The sequence below is a fragment of the Adiantum capillus-veneris genome, chromosome 15 (genome assembly GCF_014529385.1).
Source record: "Adiantum capillus-veneris isolate H3 chromosome 15, ASM1452938v2, whole genome shotgun sequence".
NCBI lineage: Eukaryota > Viridiplantae > Streptophyta > Polypodiopsida > Polypodiales > Pteridaceae > Adiantum > Adiantum capillus-veneris.
In genome coordinates this window covers 6438523-6459399 of record NC_140945.1, presented here as the reverse complement: position 1 = coordinate 6459399, position 20877 = coordinate 6438523, and the positions used below count along the sequence as shown (strand labels likewise).

General features: G+C 41.3%; 1 protein-coding gene across 2 annotated transcripts; it reads left to right on the top strand.

Annotated features, from left to right (window-relative positions):
* Positions 1–18451: 18451 nt before the first annotated feature.
* On the top strand, positions 18452–20324 carry LOC147440215 (alpha-L-fucosidase 3-like). Of its 2 annotated transcripts, none has more exons than XM_086529998.1 (5): positions 18452–18826; positions 18974–19183; positions 19317–19483; positions 19563–19833; positions 19895–20324. In XM_086529998.1, exons 1-5 carry the CDS (start codon positions 18529–18531, stop codon positions 20191–20193), a joined length of 1245 nt encoding a protein of 414 aa, XP_086386124.1. In that variant the 5' UTR covers positions 18452–18528; the 3' UTR covers positions 20194–20324. The 2 variants fall into 2 exon arrangements, with proteins under 2 accessions (XP_086386124.1, XP_086386125.1); XM_086529999.1 differs by having other exon boundaries at positions 18463–18826; positions 19919–20324.
* The last annotated feature ends 553 nt before the right edge of the window (positions 20325–20877 follow it).

The following is a 20877-nucleotide window of genomic DNA, read 5'->3' as shown; positions in this document are numbered from 1 at the left end:
TTTGATCAAGTTTATCAACTGTTTGGTATCCGCAGACTCTGATTTCGAGAATCTAGCTTAAGTCTCACTTTTGGGATCCAAATTTCACCAAAATTGATTCCTGATGTCTACTTGATGTGCTTGACCTTGTGGTATACCCAGATTTGCAAAATCAACAAGTTTTGAAGCAGATGAAAATAATCGCGATTATTTACTCCTGCTATAATTTTGTAACTTTTTGCCCCAACTTTGACACAGATCTGTCAAGCACCTTAAGTTAAGGTCACTAGCCAATTTTCATCAAGTTTGGACAATTTTTGGTCAAATGGTCATCAATTATCTGTCCGCAGACTAACTTTGCAATTTTAGTCACAAATTTCACTCCAGTGATCCAAGTCTTACCCAATTTGGTTTGTGGGCTTATTACAACATGATGAAGCTAGTGGTATGCAGCCTTGGTCAACAAATTGAAAACTAGGGCAGATGTAAATAATCACGATTATTTACTTCTGACGAGTTTTTGCAAATTTTTGGTCAACTAAGCATATACACATGTTTATCACATCAACATAAGCCTATGAATCAAACTTCAACAAGTTTGGATAATTTTTTTCCCACTTTACAAGCAAGATTCAAAAATTCAGTACAAACTTTAGTTTTTACCCAGTTTTTTGCCAGTTTAGTGATCCAAATTTCTTGGGCCTTTACAAAAGTTGTTTGTACATATGCAATAAGACAATGGTATGAACCTTGGTCAATTTAGAGCAGAAAGTTACTAATCGCGATTATTAACTTGAGGCTTGAAATGAACACTTTTTTGTAATTTTCTCAAAGACAATCCTTTTATGGTGTATTTTAAGCCTGTAAATCAAGTCAAAACTTAATTTGGCCTAAAATGTCAAGAAAAAGTAAATAATCTGAGTTTTGGTCAACTTCTTGAAATTTTTACCTCGAAGTGTCTTTGAGCTTACCCACTGGTTCGGACAACTCTTAGGCTTACTCTCGAGTCAGATTGAGTGGACTCGAGTCTTTTCAAGCTATTTCTAGCCGTAGACCTGAAATTCTGCAACTTCCAATAACAACTCACACTTGATTCTTTCAAAGAGATCAATGTTCTAAAATCCACCTCGGATCCTACTTACCCTACTCCTAGTTTCTCATGCAATGGGGTTGTGGAAAGTGTCCACAAACACTCGTTTTCTTGTGTTTTTTATGTTTTTCAGAGTCTCGATCTTAAGACTTGTCTCGTCTACCAATCATTCTCCAAATTCTAATCTAAATCTACAATCCTATAGTCCTAAAGGTACTCAACAAGTACGATTACTTCCAAGCTACCTCTACACAGCAAAAGACGACAATCTTAGGCTATGCGATTTTTAAGAGAAAGTTTTGAACTCTAGGCAAACCTAGAGGAAGTTAAAGGATAACTACACAAGACGCTCATGTTTTTCCCTAGTTTAGGTCTCTTCGATCCCCGACAACGGCGCCAAATGTGGGACGCATGTTTAACCTCACCATCCTATCTTATTGCAGTATTATCGAGAACCACGATTAATTTGTCAAACCATGGGACCAAGCTGACTCGACTAGTGCATAGAGGCTACAAGAGGTTGTCAATCGCTTGGAAAACAACTAACAACTTGCATCTAACTCAAGCTACACTCAAGTGACTGAAATCACCAAAAGCCAATCGCTCATCGGCAAGCAAATCACATTCGTTACAACATCAAATGATACCCAAACGTAACAAAACTTCTAGGATAAGTTTATAATACCTAAGCACACATGCCTATGGCCTCAAACCCCACTTTAGGTCAAGTTCCAAAATTGCGATTATTAACAGCAATGGAATTTTGACCTAGTCGTTTTCGACCTAGAATGCATCTAAATGCTTAGCAATGATGCCCCAATACCCCACCTATGCTTAGATTTTGATTTGAAAGTGTAAATTCCTAGTTATGATGAAATTAGGCCGTGAGTCTGCAACGCCAAAAGCTACCAAATACCGTGAATGGCTTACGTCAATGTGTAGAGCTCTTACCTTCGGTTGCAAGGCAACAAACGCAATCGCAATGTGACAACTGGAGAGAGAGTAGGAAGTGCGAGAAGGAGAGAAGTGAATGCCATTAGCTTTATCCAAAAACTTACAAAAATTGGTTTTTATACCTTAGCCAAGGTTTTTGAGTAGTCAAAATTAATAATCTGGAGTTCTATCAAAGCTGGGAATTGGCTGGCTGATACAATCTGGAAGCTTGTAGCCCCGGCTTATTGATTACAAGGTTTATCAGAGAAAATAGGAGTTACAATATTCCTGATTTATCAAAATAATAAATGTTTTACGAGGAGAACTCCGAAAAATAGTGTCCGTGTTAGCTTGCTGCTAACACTTTATGAAGACTGTAGGTGCAAGAAGGTTGCAAGTAGGTAACAAGGCACCTCAAAGTGATTTTGGACCACGCAGGTCTAAAAAAGTAAGAAATCCTCTGAGAGATTGACTTATGACAGCTATGTAGCTCCTCATTGCGCATATAAGGTGAAGATTACGAAAGAGGTAGAACCCACAAGTTTTGAGGATGCTGTCAAAGATGAAAAATGGCGACAAGCTGTGGATGAAGAGATGGTTGCACTTGATGCAAATAAAACATGGAAATTTGTGCCATACCAAAAGGTGAAAAGGAAATTGGATGATGGGTGTACAAAATAAAGCATAATGTTGATGGAAGTGTGAGCAAGTACAAGGCTAGGCTTGTAGCCAAAGGTTATGCACAAACTTATGGGATTGATTATGAGGAGACATTCAGCCCCGTAGCCAAGATGGCTACCATTATGTGCTTATTGCAATGGCTACCATATAAAAATGGGTGTTGAAGCAAATGGATGTAAATAATACATTTTTGAATGTAGCCACAAGGTTATGCAAACATGAGGTTACATGACCTTGTATGCAGGTTAAAGAAAGCATTGTATGGGTTGAAGCAAGCATCTAGAGCTTGGTATAAGAGGAATGTGGCATTCCTCATTTCATTGGGCTTTGAAATGTCTGATGCAGATCATTCATTGTATGTGCGAAAGAATGAGGTAGTAATTGTGGTGATATGCATCTATGTGGATGATTTGATTATTGCAGGTGATAATGTGGCTAAAGTAGAGGAAGTGCAGGCTTTACTTATGCAAGAGTTTAAGATGAAATACTTGGGAGACTTACGGTATTTCTTGGGCATTGAAGTTTTTTGCACAAAATTGGGTGTATGACTATCACAAAGACAATATTCTTTGGACATGTTGAAAAAGTATGGTATGGCTAATTGTAAGCTAATTGCAGTGTCCTTAGATCAGAATTTGAAGTTGGGAAATGATGTGGGTCAAGTGCTTGAGAATGCTACCATGTACAGGAAGATTGTGGACAACTTGATCTACTTGACTATCTCATGTCCAGACTTGAGCTGCACAATTGGATTGGTGAGTCAACTTATGCAGTCTTCCAGGAGATCACACTTGGATGCGGTGAAGTGCACTTTGCACTAGGTGAGTGCTACTTTGGATTATGCACTCTTTTATAGGGTTGATGTGGAGTTGCAACTCTATTGTACACATATGCGGATTTGGGTTGATAGTACATATGATCGCAAGTCTACTAGCGGATTCATTTTTTCACTTGGGAGTGATGCTATCACATGAAGCAACAAGAACCAACCTACGATTTCTCTTTTGAGTATAGAGGTAGAGTATAGGGGTGCTGCAGTAGCGCATGTGAGGTAGCATGGCTGGGATTGCTACTTCAAAACTTTGGAGTACAAGTACAGAGGCCGGTTACCATCTATTGTGATCACCTTAGCAGCATACAATTGGGACAAAACCCAATATATTATACTAGGAAAAAGCATATTGAGGTGCACTACCACTTCATCAAAGAGAGGGTCTTAGAAGGTGACATCGACCTTGAGTATGTGGCGACGGATGAGGAGGTTCGAGATATCTTCATGAAGGCTCTTGGAGCGGAAAATCTACGACAATTTTGAGTCATGCTTGGCATACAGGAGCTCGTGTTTAGCTTGAGGGGGAGTGTTGAGATGTCAAGCTCAACATGTACGACTCCTCGATGACTACCACCAATAATCATCATCACCGGCGAGCCTTGTACCATATTTTGAGCTTTTGGGTAATGTAAATTAGATTTGTAAACTTTTTAAGAGAAAACTTACCTTTTTCAACAATATTGTACATGAAAAAACATGATAAAGTAGATGTCAATCTACAAATGTGTCCAAGTAGTAGACCTCATTGAAATTCCCATCTTGCACTTGTGGCATCCAAAATAATCACCATGTTGTTGCAATAAAGATGTTGCTTCACCACAAAGTAGATGTCAATCTACAAATGATGTCCAAGTAGTAAACCTCATTGAAATTCCCATCGTGCACTTGTGGCATTCAAAATAATCACCATGTTGTTGAAATAAAGATGTTGCTTCACCACAAAGTAAGGTCCCACTTTCCTAATATCTCTCCTTGAGCCCTATGATTTTTGTAATTTTTGAGGGTCCAAGGGGGTGGTGACAAATTTTGGAGCCCCTCTAGCTGGGGTATTTGGGGATAGCACCCCCAAATCCAAGTATTTGATGCATATTTTCATGTTATTTTCACATAAATAAGGAATATAAAAAGACATTCCAGTGTGACTGTACAAAAAACTTATTGTTGCTAGAAGGGGTACTCACAATTTGGTGGAAGTTTCCCTTTGAGCAAGTTTCCCTCCTTGACATTGTGAAAACACACATTATAGAGTAACTATGGTCCCCTTGTTATTGCCAAGTCTTCAAAACACGGAGACTCCCCTTCGAGCCCTTCCAATGGTGGTTCATAATTCCACTATCTCGAACATGATGGGGGCCAATCGTGGATTATAGCATGCATACCCCTACCCATTTGGTGAGCTCTTGTGGCACTCACCTACCATCTTCCTTGCTTGATGTAGGAAAAGGAGGTGGTAGGGGGGCATAAGGGAGAGGATCTTTCTTGGTGTGAGAAGGGGCAGTGGGAGTAGGAGTAGGGGAGAGAGAGAGAGAGAGGAGATTTCTTGGTGCTACAAGAGATGTAGGAGAAGATGGATGAGCTTGCTTGGTGTGGTAATGGGAGGCAAGAGAGGGAGAGAATTAGGAAGAGCTTTCTTGGTGCTCAACAATGGAGGAGGGAGAAGATTAGTAGAGAGAGAATGTTAGAATGGAGGGTGATTGTGATTCCAATAACAATGGAAGGCCTGAGGAGGGGATTCTAAATAGAGAACTCATTTTTTGGGTATGGGATATATTTGGAGAGACATTTAAGAGTAGAAAAGGATATTTTAATAAGTTTAAATTCTTTTTTTGACCATTTGGGTACACAGTTTTCACTTTTAGAAGTCCAAAAATGCTTTTTTGACAATAAAATAGTTAAAGGGATGTTTTAAAGAGAGAAAGTATGACTTTTGAATTTCTTTTTGAAAGTAAACCTTTTAGGATATTTTCAAATCCGGACTACAAAAGGGGGGAAAGAAAGTCAAAGTGGTCTCCCCGCACTTTCTCACTAGGTACTTGAGGCCATCAAGATGTGTAAGACTACTTGTCCCCCTTCTTTTTTGAGGGTATAGAGTGTGTCCACCACCCTCTTTCTATTAGCTGGCCTCTAATAAATCTTAATCCCAATGGGCCCCTAAAGGGTACATGTTTTTACTAATGTTACTCAATATTTGATTTTAAAAATCACAACAAGAAAGTGGATATTGCAGATGTGTATATGATGATGTTTGATGGTGCATATGGGATATTTCTTCGAAAGGAAAGTGGTGGAATGGTCATTAAGAATTAAAAAGGCGATGTAATTTTTTCTAGAGCTTATGATCTTGATGAAGCTGAAAGCAACAATGAGGCTGAGTATGTAACTGTTTTCCTTGGATTGAAGCAGTATGATGATTTTGGATTGAGGAGAGTTGTTGTGAAATGGGATGCATTACTAGTTATGAATGAGCTTCTTGGTTTGTGGTGGAAAGTTAAAAAAGACAACTTAAAGAAATGGTTTTATGGAATCAAGAAAATTTTTCATGAGTTGAACACATACAATTTATGCATGTTCCTCATGAGCAGAATAAAGGAGTTGATGAGTCGGCTAGGGACAAGTAAATTCTTTGGTAGCTCCTTCAATGGTCAAATAATCCTTGCATGCAAGAAGGGATTCTGTACAAGATGTAGAGGTATTTCTTGGTAAAGACCAATTTCCATAGGGCATGTCAAAGATTTGGAGAAAGAGAATAGCTGATGGAAAAGAAAGAACTACGTTATGGTAGGTGAGGATCTTGTGTTTTATTATAGAGATAGCATTCTAAAATAATTTCTATAAGGAGAAGAAATAGGTTGGATTTTGAAGCATTTGCCACGAAGAGAGGGGTCATCAAGGCAAGGACCATGTTGTCTTTCGTATTCCAAGACTGGGGTATTGTTGGATCTCCATGATAAGAGATTATTATTTTTTGTGCAATTCATCCCATGAATGCTAAGTATTTGCAAATCAAAATCTTTTGGGTTGAGCCAAAAAAAGAAATAGTGTATTTTGATGCATTTGCAAAAAGGGGAGAGAATTTTGATGCCAAGGAACAATAATGGTAAAAAAAATATATCGTTGTGGTTGTGAACTATTTGACAAAATGGGTGAAAGTGAGAGTTGCAAAAGATGTAATAGCGTGAAAAGTGACCTCTTTTTTGTATGAGCTATTGGAATTAGGGTTGCAGAGAAATGCACACAGCTTGCAGAAGATGAAGGAAGCTCAAGGCACACAATAGAGAGTGTGTTACTTAGTGTGCAATGGAAAGATAGATAGCCCTAGAGTGATGGGTGTATATACAATGCACGGGGGAAAAAACCTCCTAAAGAGGGAAAAAATGCCTCGGCGGTCCTTGTGTGTTCACATACATCACTACCACATGTATATGGTAACAAATCCCCCCTGGAGTGATGCGGTGGACGAGAGCTGGCACATGAGTAAAGGGAAGTGCCATGCCCTAAGGAAATGATCAGTCCACAAAGGGGAGTAAGCCCAAAGCTTTGCGAAAAGCTTTGAGCTTCTCACAAGACAATGTCTTTGTGGAAAGATCTGCAAGGTTGTCCTGTGTTGGCACACAAGCCAAGCTGATCTCTCCTGTTGAGAGCCTCTCCCTGACATAGTGGTAATGCACCTCAATGTGCTTTGTGCGAGCATGAAAAACTGGGTTCCTCGTAGCTTCCAATGCGCTCTGATTGTCAGTGTAGATAGTGTTGGCAGAAATCAGCCATAAGGCGTTTGAGCCATACACACTCAACCGTAGCTGTGAAGACTGCCTTGTACTCATCCTCACAACTTGAAGTGGCCACAGTAGGTTACTTCTTGCTCAACCATGATTAACATGAACTGCCAAGCATGAAACAAAAACCACTTGTGGACACTCACGTGTCAAAACAACCAGCCCAATATGAGTCCAAAAAAGCATTCCAAGCATGGAAGTTGTTCTTTTCCAGCTTCTCATTGACAATCTGGTTAAGCCCATCATTGTTGGACGATTTGTTTTCAACCCTTCACCAAGTCTCTAAGCAGTCTACTAAAATAGTCAGTTACCACATGTAACCACAATCTGTGTACATACACCTGGTTCACTATGCTAAAGAGAATGTGTGCACACTACATCCAAACCAAAGCTTTTTGCACCGCAAATATGCAAATATGTAGAATCCTGAACCTTAGCATTTTTGCATTCGAACGCACTCTAACTCCAAAATGGGGATTGAAACGCGTTCAAAATGGAAATCTGGCTGCACAATTTTAGTCCAAAGGATTGTATAGAACCTTGGGATGCAAAATGTAACAGGCTTGGACACTCCAAGCGAGAAAGCAATAGCAATACACGAACAAAAACTTCATAATCACTGAACTTTATTACATAGGGAGAGAGAGAGAGTCGACATGGCTTGATGGAGTTTTATGCCAAGAGGTATTGGCCCTAAAGTTTGGCGCCCCTTTTGATGTTTATTTAACATTAATTATTGCAAAAAGTACAACTCCCGAGGGACATTTTCTCTCAAACTCTACGTCCAGATTCTCTACAGAGTGAGGCCCCAAGGGCTCTTATAAAGTTTACAAGGGGTGCCAAAAACAAAGCCCCAAAAGCTTCAAACTCAAAAGCAAATAGTCCCCAAAAGCATTTGGTCTAAAATCTGCCCCTAAAAGCAAGCAGCACAAATTACAAAAATCCATAAAGCCCTGCCAAGTCAGCAGCCAGCGTGAAATGCAAAAATCCGTAGAATCTACCATGTCAGCCTATCAGTTCATTTTATGAGATTTTGTACTACTACCACATGGCATGTTCGTACATTCTGTCAAGGCATTTTACAAGGGGTGCCACATCATCATTTTGTGACATACCCCCTCTTGAAAGAATTGTAATCACCCTCGATTAATGCATGCAAAACAAACAAAGGCCATAAACTAATTCAATAGACACAAACTCTAAGTGTCGACGCACTAGACACAACACATCACAGAAAAATCTATTCCAAATCTCAGACCATGACTGCTAGCAACGTATTTAGTAATCACATCTAGATCCATCCCGGACCTTATTGATGTCGGATTAACTAATCCTTATTGCGATCATGTCTATAGAGATTTGCAAGACCAAAATGCTGCAGCCATTTTGTCTTTCACTCCTATACTCAAACACAGTCACATGTTAGAGTGTTCATCAATCAGAATCAATTCCAAAAATTCCCATTTTGAAGTAATTCTTTCATAAAGTCATTCAACACAATACATCAGTATCCCTGAAATCCGAAGGAAAATCGGCGACTTTATTCTTTCTAGGTAATCTGTGACAAAGGAGCGGAGTAACTCCTCTCTTGTGCAGTCCCCCCCGCACCAAATTCAACATGCTGGTCTACGCGAACTCTTGGAATATCCAAAGCTATACCAAAAGCATCAAGGTAAAGTTCCAAATATGAGGGATATCTTCTAGGTCCTCCTCCTTCATCCAGTTCACATTCAATGCCAAATAGTTCTTGACTAAGAACTACCATTCACTTTACCTCTCTTTCCTTTCTTGGTGAGCAAGTATCTATTCTAGAACGAGTATCTTGTTGCTCTCTTCCCCTTCAGGTTGCTCCTCAGGCTCCCTGTCGACTAGCACCTCACCCTTGACATATTTCAACAGACTCACATGAAAAGCATTGTGAATCTTCCAAGTTTTTGGCAACTTCAGTTTAAAGGATACATCATTTATCTTCTCTTGAATCTCAGCTCCAAGTCGCGTCAAATCTTCTCGGGTGCTCTCTTATGCTGTGCATGAAACTTCTCAAGAGCCTTGTGCACTTGGAAAAAGAAGTATCTAGATCTACATCATACTGATCTGGTTCAAAAACTCTTATCCTAGGCCTAGGGAATTCTTTGATCTACCAACTGAGTCCCTTTTCCTTTCTTTCCTTGTGCTCTGGGACCTGTGGTTAGCGTCTTTTGCTTCCATTGTCCTGTTAGGGAATAAAGGCCTAAGTGCCTTGTACTTATTAACTTATAAGTTAAAAGACTTATAAGTGAGGGGGCCCAAGTGTGAATGGCCCCCTAGTCACTTACTCATATACTCAAAGGTCAAGCCCAAATAAAAAATCGTGACTTCTCCCAGATTTTGACGAGCGTTCTCTCTCTCTCTCACGTTCTTCTCTGCGTGTGCTTCTTCTGCGCCACTTTCCTCTTCTCCTTCACTCTCATTGCATAGGATAGCAAGTGGGCTCTCTCTCCTGCTCCCCCACACATGGTATCAGAGCTTTAGGGTTTCCAAGAGAGCCATTTTCGCAACACAGATCAGAATTCTGTTCTTGCTCGCTGCGGGAAGGATATTCAACCGTTTTCGATCAACTCTGTCGCGAAGGGATCCTCTCACCGTGTAGAATCGACCTCCGGTGACAGTTTCCCCAAAATTAGGGTTTCAAAAACTGGCAAACAGCAGCCTATTTCTACTGAAATTGACCAATTTCGGGGTCAATTTGATGCAATTTCATTAGGGCAAGTCTCACAGGTCAATCTTACAGGTGTTTCCACCAACGAGGTTCTGAAAATTCAACAAAACAGGTGTTTACAGGTCTGATTTTTGCCCTAAAACAGGGAATTTCAGCAAGCAAATGATGTATACACCTTGTGGAAACCTTTGGTAAGGGTTTGGCAGTGAATGTACGCTGTTTTGGGGTGATTTCGCGTGAAATTTGCTCGCTGTTTTTCTGTAATAGCAAGCTGTTTTTTGCCCGATTGCGCACATTTGGGCGTGTTTAGGTCAGCAAAACAGGGTTTCAGTGTTTGCAATCACTCAGAATGGCTTCTAGCAATGAAAGTGGCAATTTGTTGCACATTCGCAAGCTTGAAGGGGCCCATAGCTTTGCTATATGGAAGAAGAAATGTTATAATGTGATGTTGCAGAAGAAACAGGCGAAACCTATTAAGTTACAGGGTGTGAAACCGGTTGATATGGAGGTTGAAGAATGGGAAGAAGTGGACGAGTTGGCTCGCTCCACGATCATGCTTTCGGTGTCTGACAATTTACTCTTCAATGTAGAGAATGAGCAGACAGCATGGGGCATGTGGAAGCGTTTAGACGAGTTGTATGCACAGCAGAGTGCTGCCAGTAAAGTGTATTGGCTTAAGAAGCTTATGGATCTCCGCATGAAGGAGGGTACGCACATGTCAGTGCACCTCAATGAATTCAATTCTATTTTCAGCCAACTGATAGAGCTAAAATTCACGATTGATGAGGAGTTCAAAGCTACTTTTCTGCTATGCACATTGCCCGAGAGTTGGGATGTATTCCGGACAGCTCTTAGTAACTCAAGTGCATCACTTAAGTATGCAGATGTAGAGAGTTCTCTCTTGATGGAAGAGATGAACAGGAAGAACACCACAGGTGGGTCTTCTAATGCATTGCACTTGAGAGGCAGGTCTCAACAGAGGGAGAAATCTGACAGTAAGGACAGGGCACGCAGCAAATCTCGTAGGAAAGATGTTGTGTGTCATCATTGTGGAAAGAAAGGGCATTATAAACGGGAATGCTATGAGTGGAAGAAAGAGAAGAACAAGGGTGCTGAAACTGATGCAAAGGACAAGGGAAATGCCAAGAAGAGCACTGTGTTGATTGAGGAAATCAATGTTGCTAGTAGTTGTGACAGTGACAGCAGCACTGATGTACTCAATGCCTCTTCTGTGGATGCACATACCCTTGCTATGGGTTCTGATGTGGACATGCATACTTGGATTCTTGATTCAGGTGCCTCCTTTCATGTAACACCTCATAGGGATTGGTTTACACAGTACTCAGGTGAGGTGCAGGGCACTGTTTATTTGGGAGACAACTATGCATGTGACATTGCAGGTATTGGCAGTGTCCAATTTTCCTTTGCTGATGGTATGACTTTTGTTTTGCACAAAGTGCGCCATGTGCCACAACTCAAGAAGAGTTTGATTAGTACAGGGCAGCTAGATGATGCAGGCTATCACACCACTTTTGGTGATAGCAAGTGGAAAATTTGTAAAGGGGCCCGGATTGTAGCCAAGGGTTGTAAATCGGACACTTTGTATCCTTTGCATGTATCTAGTGTGCGTGACCATGTTGTCACCGTAACCGAGCAGCCAAGTGTTTCTTTGTGGCATGGCCGGTTGGGACACATGAGTAAAAGAGGAATGGAAACTCTGTCTAGTTGTGGTTATTTGCCGTGTTTGAGGTATGCTGATTTTTCTCATTGTGAGCACTGTATTTATGGTAAGCACAGTCAAACACCGCACAAAAGGTCTCTTTCTTTGAAGTCTGACAGGTTAGACTTAGTGCATTCCGATGTATGTGAAATGCCACAGTTGTCCTTAGGGGGAAAGAAATATTTTGTCTCGTTTATCGATGATGCTACACGTAAGGTGTGGGTGTATCCAATACGTGCTAAAAGCGATGTTTTGGATACTTTCAAGAAGTTTCTTGCGTTTGTTGAGAATCAAACAGACAAGAAGCTTAGGTCTTTGCGCTCAGACAATGGGGGGGAGTATGTATCAAAAGCATTTATTGACTTTTGTGCTACTAAAGGTATTAAAAGAGAGCTCACGGCTCCTTTTACTCCCTCTCAGAATGGAGTTGCAGAGAGGTTGAACCGGACTATCCAAGAGAAAGTTCGGAGTATGCTGTCACATGCTGCATTACCTCATGGTTTTTGGGCAGAAGCTGTGCAAACAGCTATTCACTTGATTAATCGCTCACCTAGCAAGGCTTTGGGTGGAAAGGTCTGAGGAGGTGTGGTCTGGCAAGCCACCCTCATATGCACATTTAAGAGTGTTTGGTTGTGAGGCCTATGTTCACATCCGGAGTGAACTGCGCACCAAACTAGAACCAAAGTCTCATAAATGCATTCTCCTAGGATATGGTGAGGATGGTGAAATGGGGTATAGATTATGGGATCCCGCATTACGGAAAATCATACGCAGCAATGATGTCATCTTCAATGAGAATTGCATGCACAAACAGCCCACAAAGGTCGAGGAAGTGCGCCGGGTTGTTTTTCGTGAAGATGTTACATATGGACAGCCAAGAAGGCCCAATGTTCAGCAGCCTTTACATGCTGAAAATGGTGCTGAAAATCAGCCCCAACAAGTTGCCATTGATGCACCACAGGTAGGGGAACAGGTTGATGCTCCTAGACCGCCCGTTGTTGCAATGCAACCGGCTGAACAGCCTACTGTTTTTTATGGTTTACAGGCTGAAAATCCACCTGTTATGGATCATTAGGTGCGTAGGTCTACTCGGGTGACAAGGCCCCCCGATAGATATGAACCGTCTTTGGACTATGTCATGCTTACTGATTGTGGTGAGCCGTCTTGCTATAAAGAGGCTATGCAACGGGAAGACAGTAAGAAATGGTTCAAAGCAATGGTTTCGGAAATGCAGTCTTTGGAGAAAAACCATACATGGGACTTGGTTGATTTGCCTAAAGGGCATAAGGCTCTGCCATGTAAATGGGTTTACAAGACCAAGGTCACATCTGATGCTTCTTCTAAGTACAAGGCACGTTTGGTTGCTAAAGGGTACAAACAAAAGCATGGTGTGGATTTTGATGAGATTTTTTCTCCTGTTGTAAAGCTTGCCACATTACGTCTTGTTTTAGGCCTGGTTGCTTCTGAAGATATGGAGTTAAAGCAAATGGATGTCAAAACAGCGTTTTTGCATGGCGATTTGCTTGAGATGATCTATATGATGCAGCCAGAAGGTTTTGTGTCAAAGGGGCAAGAGAAGAAAGTATGTAGACTCTTGAAGAGCTTGTATGGTTTGAAACAATCTCCCCGTGCATGGTATCACAAGTTTGATACATTCATGAGGTCTCAAGGATACAAAAGAAGTAATTCTGATCACTGTTTGTATATCAAAACGGCAAGTGATGGATCTCTTCTATTGCTGATTTTGTATGTTGATGACATGCTTATTGCGGGTAAAAATGTCACGGAGTTGGATGCATTACAGCAAAGCTTAAAGAATCGCTTTGACATGAAGGATCTTGGTGATGCTAATCATATTTTGGGCATGCGTATCTCTCGAGATAGAACCAACAGGCGTCTGTATCTATCTCAACGAGATTATGTTAATAAGGTGCTACATCATTTTCATATGGATGGGGGAAAGGCACTTGGTACTCCGCTGCCTCCATATGTAAAATTGACTGCACATGACTGCCCAAACACAGATGATATGCGGGCTGAAATGGCCAAGATTCCTTATGCATCAGCCGTTGGCAGTTTGATGTATGCTATGGTTGCTACACGTCCGGACATTGCATTTGCGGTGGGAGTGGTAAGCAGGTACATGAGCAATCCCGGCAAAAAGCATTGGGAAGCAGTGAAGTGTATCTTGAGATACTTGAAAGGCACTAAAGACTTGTGCATTTGTCTTGGGAAGAGTGAGACATCTGTGCATGGCTTTACAGCGCCACTTTCCTCTTCTCCTTCACTCTCATTGCATAGGATAGCAAGTGGGCTCTCTCTCCTGCTCCCCCACATGTCCATTGGTCCATTGGCACATCAATCTCAATCATTGAAACTTGAAGAACCATTATCATCCGATCCCCTTTCTCTTGAATCCTTTGATGAACTTGCATCTGGTTCCCTTAGTTCGTCAGGACCCTCTGATTCTCCAAAATCCTGTGCTATCCCTAAATATGGACCAGCTGGAAGTGAAATTGTGACAAGATGTCAGCCCATCACATCTGCTTTTTTTGAAAGATTTTGTTGTGACAAGAAGTAGTGTGAACTTTGATGATCCATAAAGACTATATAATCACCTCCGAATAGATAGTGTCGCCACTATGTAAGGGCATGGATCACTACCAATAGCTCTTTCTCATAGATCTTTGCTACTAATTTTGGCCTTGAAAACAATCTGCTTTCATAAGCAATCACATGGCCTTCTTGCATTAAGACCGCTGACTACGACCACAAACATCACAATAAACTTTGAACAATTTTGCAGGTAATAAAGCCAACACTGATCCAATAGTCAATTTTCTCTAAGTGTCTGAAAAACAGTCACCTCTGTCGGTCCCCATGAGAAAGGGATTCCTTTCTAGAGTCAATAAATGCAAAGGAGATACTATCTTTGTAAATTTCCAAATGAACCACCGATAATATGAGCACAAACCCAGATAAACTTTGAACATCATGAAAATTCTTCAAACCATGCCAATAACGAATAGTCTCAATTTTTGTCGAGTCCATCTTTATAAGCTCAAGGGATGACTGGTCAGGTAAGGAGTTACTCTCAAGTGATGAAATTTGATTATTTATCATCATTCTTCTATGAGATCTAATTTCCTTAGCTTTTCTCTTGAAATGAGTAATGCCTTTTGGGTGTTCTTTATGGCGACATCCCAAGCAATAAATGCACTGATATGCAGAGAAAAAGCTTTTTCAAAAAATTCTTTAACTTTGGCTTTAACATAATCAAGTTTAAATAAAGAACTATCTAGATGGGGCCAACCAGCTCTAAAAGAGTGCTCTTCTTTATGCATTTCAAAAACTAAAGGTGTATGATCTGACAGCAATAAAGATGAGTCAGATTTACAACTCACCAACCAATGAGCTTGGAGCAGGTTTGCAATCCTGTAAAATCTGTCTAGCCTTGCTGCTCTGAAACGGCTCGACTTCTGATTGTTGGACCATGTGAAGCCAGAATTTGTAGATGAGTCTACCAATGTGAGTTTGGCATATAGCTCATCCCAGCATTCCTTTTCTTGCCTTGAATGATTTTCCCTAGAGGTTTGTACCTATCATTCAAGGAAGTAACCATATTGAAATCTCCTATAAGTAGGAGAGGATCAATAAGTAAACAAAGCTCATACCATATGCTGGTTCTTCCAGAGATTGAATTAGATGCATAAAGGCTCACAATAGTGTGATTGAAAGGTTCTTTGAGAGTAGAAACAACCCAATTATACGTTGGCCCTAATTGGACCTGAATTATCAATTGTTCATGCTTCAAACTATAGCTCTCCCTTTACCTCCAGGGTGATTAGTATGGAGCCACTTATGATTCCTACTAATCTTTTGAAGATTGGAGTCAAGCTAAAATTCCTTAACTTTAACTTTTTGAAGACATATGAAATCAGTCTGAAGGTTTGAATCTAACATCTTCTTAATCTTGACATCTCTAACAAGGTCTATCAAACCTTTGCAGTTCAAAGAGAAACCATTAGTAGGTTGATTCATTTTTTAAGGGATTTAGAAGGCTTAACCATAGAAACCAAATCTCTATCAGAATCATAGCTTTTCTCTTTTTTAAAGTTTTAGGTTTACTACCTAGAATAGACAGTGTTTCCTCTTCATCTTGGGTCATCAAAATGTCCATTGAGTTGACAAATGATTGAGAAAAGCATTAAGTTCTACCTTGTCATGATCTTGCACATCTTTATAGAAGGAATCATTTGCAGGGTGGTTGGCATGAGGGGTGTCTTCCATCGGGATCATCTGCAGGGTGGCAAGTTTGAGGGGTGTCTTCCATCCTGAAGGTTGATGAGGGAACCTAGGTAGCTGGAATGCTTCACTCTCCATCATCTGAGCTGTCAAAATATGAATTCCTTTGGCCTTATCCAAAGGGTGTTCAGGAGGGACCAAAGGTTCAACTTGGGAAGAGATTTTCTCTGCATTAGGATGAAGTGCATGCTCACTTTCCTGGTCTTCCTTGGGCAATTGAGAGGAAGAGGCCTTGTCCTCTAGACCTCAAGCAGAGATGGGTCAAAAAAATCATCTAATAGGTCCCCAAACTTATTGACATATCTGCTAGAATTTCCCCTTGCTGGAGTTTCGTTTCTATAGCTTACACTTCTATTAACTTGTTGGAAGCCTTGGTTGTTCTCTTTGTTTCTATAGCTTCCCCTTCTATTGACTTGTTGGAAGCCTTGGTTGTTCTCTTTGACCTCTTTATTCTTTTCAGCTTCCTTCTGAGCCTTATCAGCCAGATCAAGCCAATCCTTAATTAAATGCCCCTGTTTCAAACAATGAAAACATGCATTGGGAAGGTTTTTGTACATGAATTTTTGGATGTGTAAGATCTGTCCACTTTGATCTTTGATTTGAATGGCCTCTCTGAGAAAAGTATCAATGTCCACCTCTATGAGTAATTGTGGGTCCCATTTGGGGTTAATACCATTTGTGGGCTTTTGGCCTAAAACTTTACCTATTTGTGCACCCATCTGCTTGAGCCAGGGAAAGTACTCAATGGGTAGTCTAGAAATTCAACCCACTGGAACCTTGAAAGGTTTCTTACCCTTGGGATCAAAGCTTTTATGCCACTTGAGAACAGACATAGGGGAGTTCCTAATCAGTCATTGACCTCTACTTATCACTTGCATGGCACCATTAGAATCATCAAAGAAAAAGAGATAGTAGTAGTTGTTGGACAGGTATTGTACCTAAGAGGAAAAAAGATTTTTGGATTCCCATTCCTGTGCTATCCATTGTTTTAGGATTTTGGCTAGAGGTCTAATTCCATGGCAAAGGCCTATTATCACCCTCTCTTGTAGGTGTCTAAACCAGTTGTTGAGCTCAATAGCCCCAACAATGACTTCCCCTTCATTCTGAAACTGCACCTGATGCCCTTCATTGTCAGTATCTTCATGATTATCATTGGGTAAATCTTCTCTAGCTTCTATGTTTTCAGCTTCAACACTAGGACTCTTAAGATTAGAATCAGCATACTGCATTAGCACAATCAATCTAATCTTGGGTATTAAACTCATTAAACTTAGGGATTTGAGGATGATTCTTAAGATTCTGCCAAACATTGGAAATAACAAAAAACTAACCATTAAGAAAGTCTCTGCAGGGTAAAAGGGTGAACGAAAGTATTGAGATATGAATCATGTGACAGAGGTGACAAGGATCTGAACAGGTCATGTTGCAAGGATTGTTGAGAAGCTTGAATGGATTTGAGGTAGGTTTTGGACTAGGTTGCTGGGCGTAAGAATGAGGGCCCTGCAGCATAGGTCTACTAGAGAGGGTTGATGCTCCAAGACCATGGCTAAGAGATGTGTCAGAAGGACCTCCCTTTGGAGACGTGGAGGAAGACACCAAAACTTTGTGCAAATTTTGCTACCCTTTACCTCGAGCGAGACCATTCACGAGCATGTCCTGCAGAGCCATGCTTCCCTCCCCAAATTAAAAAGTGATTAATCGTTCCTCAGTTGCTAACAATGTTTTGCTCGCGTGTGCATTTTGACATAAACCCTAGCCCCAGACACTTCTACACCATGGATGCCATCAAACGGCTTCTTAAATTCCATATGTTGCCTCAACACTAAGTAACACCTATATTTAAGGGGGGGGGGGGGTAATGGGATCAAGGGCGGGGACATTCACGCACGAAATTTGGAGAGGTCGCAGCTGCAGATATCTGCTCAAAAACTAAGACTGGACACGCAGTAGTAAACCTAGACAACCTAGGCAATGCATATCATCTCACAATATTACATTGTAAAAACAATTTTGGATACACAATGTGCACGTAGGTGAGGTGGTTAGTCTATGTGATCCTAAATTGGGACTGCGAGATCATGGGTTCAAATCTCATTGGAGCGCCTCGTTTTTCTCGCTGGCCAGGTTTAGTGCCCTTCATTTTCCCGGCGGCGCGCCTCGTTTTTTCCGCTGGTCAAGTTTAGTGAGCCTTGAGATCCCGCCCCCCAATCCGACCGGCGATCCCATTACTCTCCCCCGCATTAAACATAGGTGTTACTTAGTGCCAAGGATATGCTGGATAGTCCTGAAGCAGCGCTAGGGCCGTGGCCTGTCCCTCCCTTGTCCTTAAAGTATACCGAATCCCGATCAGTCATGACTATGGTCAGCATTTTAAAGGTTCCGCGTGCCTGGAGCTCTGCAAAAAGACGCTGGAAAAAGCAGTCTTGCAGAGATCAAAGTAGCAGAGCTTTGGAAAAGCGAGTCACGAGCAGAGTGGGTCGGTTGATATTCTTGGGTTAGTGAGCAGGGCTGCCCTCGATGCAGCGCCAATCAGCTATGCGTACTCTTGTGGTGGTGGCGGTCTACTTGGTGCTAATTAATACTATCACTGATGTAGCGCTAGCTAATTATATGAGTGCAGTTGATGAAAGATCATCTGCAGCTGCTGCCAGGCAGCAGCAGCTCATTCCAGCGATCTTCAACTTTGGCGACTCAAATTCGGACACCGGAGGGTTGGGGGCCGCTTTCGGGCCAGCGCCGCCACCCCATGGTATCACCACTTTTCACAGGCCCTCTGGCCGCTACTGCGACGGCCGCCTCCTCATTGATTTCATCGGTACGTCTGCGCATCACTCCTCGATCACATGCACAGATTTGTTTACTGCACGACGTCTAGTCTGATCATGACCCAATTCAATTAAATTTAAGTACTGTTTAATATTTAATTGCATCGACATAATTTAATTGAATGGATGAGCGCCAGCCGAGGAACTTGGAATGCCGTACCTGGATGCATACCTCCAATCTGTGGGCTCCAACTTTCAAAGAGGTGCAAATTTCGCCACGGCAGGCTCCACCATTCGCAGGCAGAACACCACATTGGCTCAGTCAGGCTTTAGTCCCTTCTCTTTGGGCGTGCAAGTGACCCAGTTTGCAGAATTCAAGCAGAGAACCCTTACTTTTCATTCTCAAGGTAATTAGCTACTAGTGAAATTCTCTCTGTCACGCTGCAGGAATATTATATTGTCATAATATTGAGACTGCTGACACTGTAATTTTCATGTGAATATATATATATATGTGAATATATATATATATATTGCTAGAGCCATTCTCGTCGCTGCTTCCCCACCCTCATTACTTCGATGATGCGCTCTATGTGGTAGACATAGGGCAGAATGACCTTACTGCTGGCTACTTTCTCAATCTCACCCTTCACCAGGTCAAAGCCTTCATCCCCCAGGTGCTACAAGAATTTGAGGGTCATATCAAGGTACAAATCTGAGCCTATTATTCCACTTGCAGAAGTAGCACTCTGAATTATATATCACATGAATGCCCTTTGCTTTCAGGCTTTGCATGGACAGGGGGCCAAGAAGTTTTTGATAACCACAACTGGGCCAGTGGGTTGTCTGCCCTACATTCTTGTTCGCCTACCTTACACGAAAACGGAGGTAGATGAGTATGGTTGTGCAGAGCCCTATAATAAAATGGCTCGAGCCTTCAACAGGGAGCTCAGTGCAACGATACACAAATTGCAACGCCAGCTACCTAAAACAAAATTTGTGATGGCGGATGGATACAACCTTAAGTACAATCTGTTTGTTAACGCTCACAAAGACGGTACTCAACCAGCCGTGAACTCTCATCTATTATATTGAGCTTTCATGATATTTCAAAGCAGGAAGATGTTTGTTGAATGTTGTAGGTTTTCGATCCACGGTAAAAGCATGTTGCGGTTATGGAGGTGGCCTTTACAACTTCAATCCTTCCTTGGGTTATTGTGGTTCGAAGCCCAGAGAAGAGTCCATGCTCAAGAAGCACTTATCCTATAATTTGTGTCAATATCCTTCAGCCTACATCAATTGGGACGGGGTTCATTACACCGAAGCTGCCAATCATGCAATGGCTCAACGGCTCTTCTCTGGCAACTTTACCACTCCCAAATTCTCAGTTGGCAATTTTTGTGGCCTCTTTGCTTGATCTTAGCCCATTGACATGGAATTAACCATGGTAGCCTCTTTGTAGATTGGTTAAATCATCTCCCTCATATCTAAACTGAGGTTGACGTTTAAATCCATGAGTTGTCCAACAAATTTATACCATTTGCATTAGTCCCAAAGTATTGAGAGCTTCTCATTTCATTTTCTTTTGGAGAGAGAGAGAGAGAGAGAGAGAGAGAGTCTTCATATCACCAAATGAAACATGTACCATGCTTTATGTTGAGCTCATTAATTACTCTTGATTCTTAAAACATCAATCGATTGGAACTTTTGTCTCTCTTATAACTAATCACTAGCCGTTTTATAGAGCTTACGAGCACCAAGTGTCACTACCACTTATGCTGCTAAACTTTGTACTTCTAAACCAACCTATGAATTTGAATCCACATTTCTAGTTATCTCATCTGAAACGTTTCATTTTAGTTCCATTGTTAGTGTGACTGTGTGACTTTTCCATATGGCCACTTTTGAAGTCTAATTTGTTCATTTAATCTTACCTAACTTTCGGGCATCTGACTCTGAAATTCTAATCCTGGAAAAGTTGTAAAATGACTAGCTCATTCCATTTTGGCAATCATGGTGGTGAGCTAAAGCTCTTTATAGGAATGAGTCTTCTACCTAAAATTTAGAGTTAATCAGCTATTTGCATTGTCTCCACGTCATC

Coding starts and splice junctions, on each gene's coding strand:
- LOC147440215 (XM_086529998.1), top strand. CDS start 18,529: ATGCAGCGCCAATCAGCTATGCGTACTCTTGTGGTGGTGGCGGTCTAC. Junction 19,184..19,316: donor CCTTACTTTTCATTCTCAAG/GTAATTAGCTAC, acceptor ATATATTGCTAG/AGCCATTCTCGTCGCTGCTT. Junction 19,484..19,562: donor AATTTGAGGGTCATATCAAG/GTACAAATCTGA, acceptor CTTTGCTTTCAG/GCTTTGCATGGACAGGGGGC.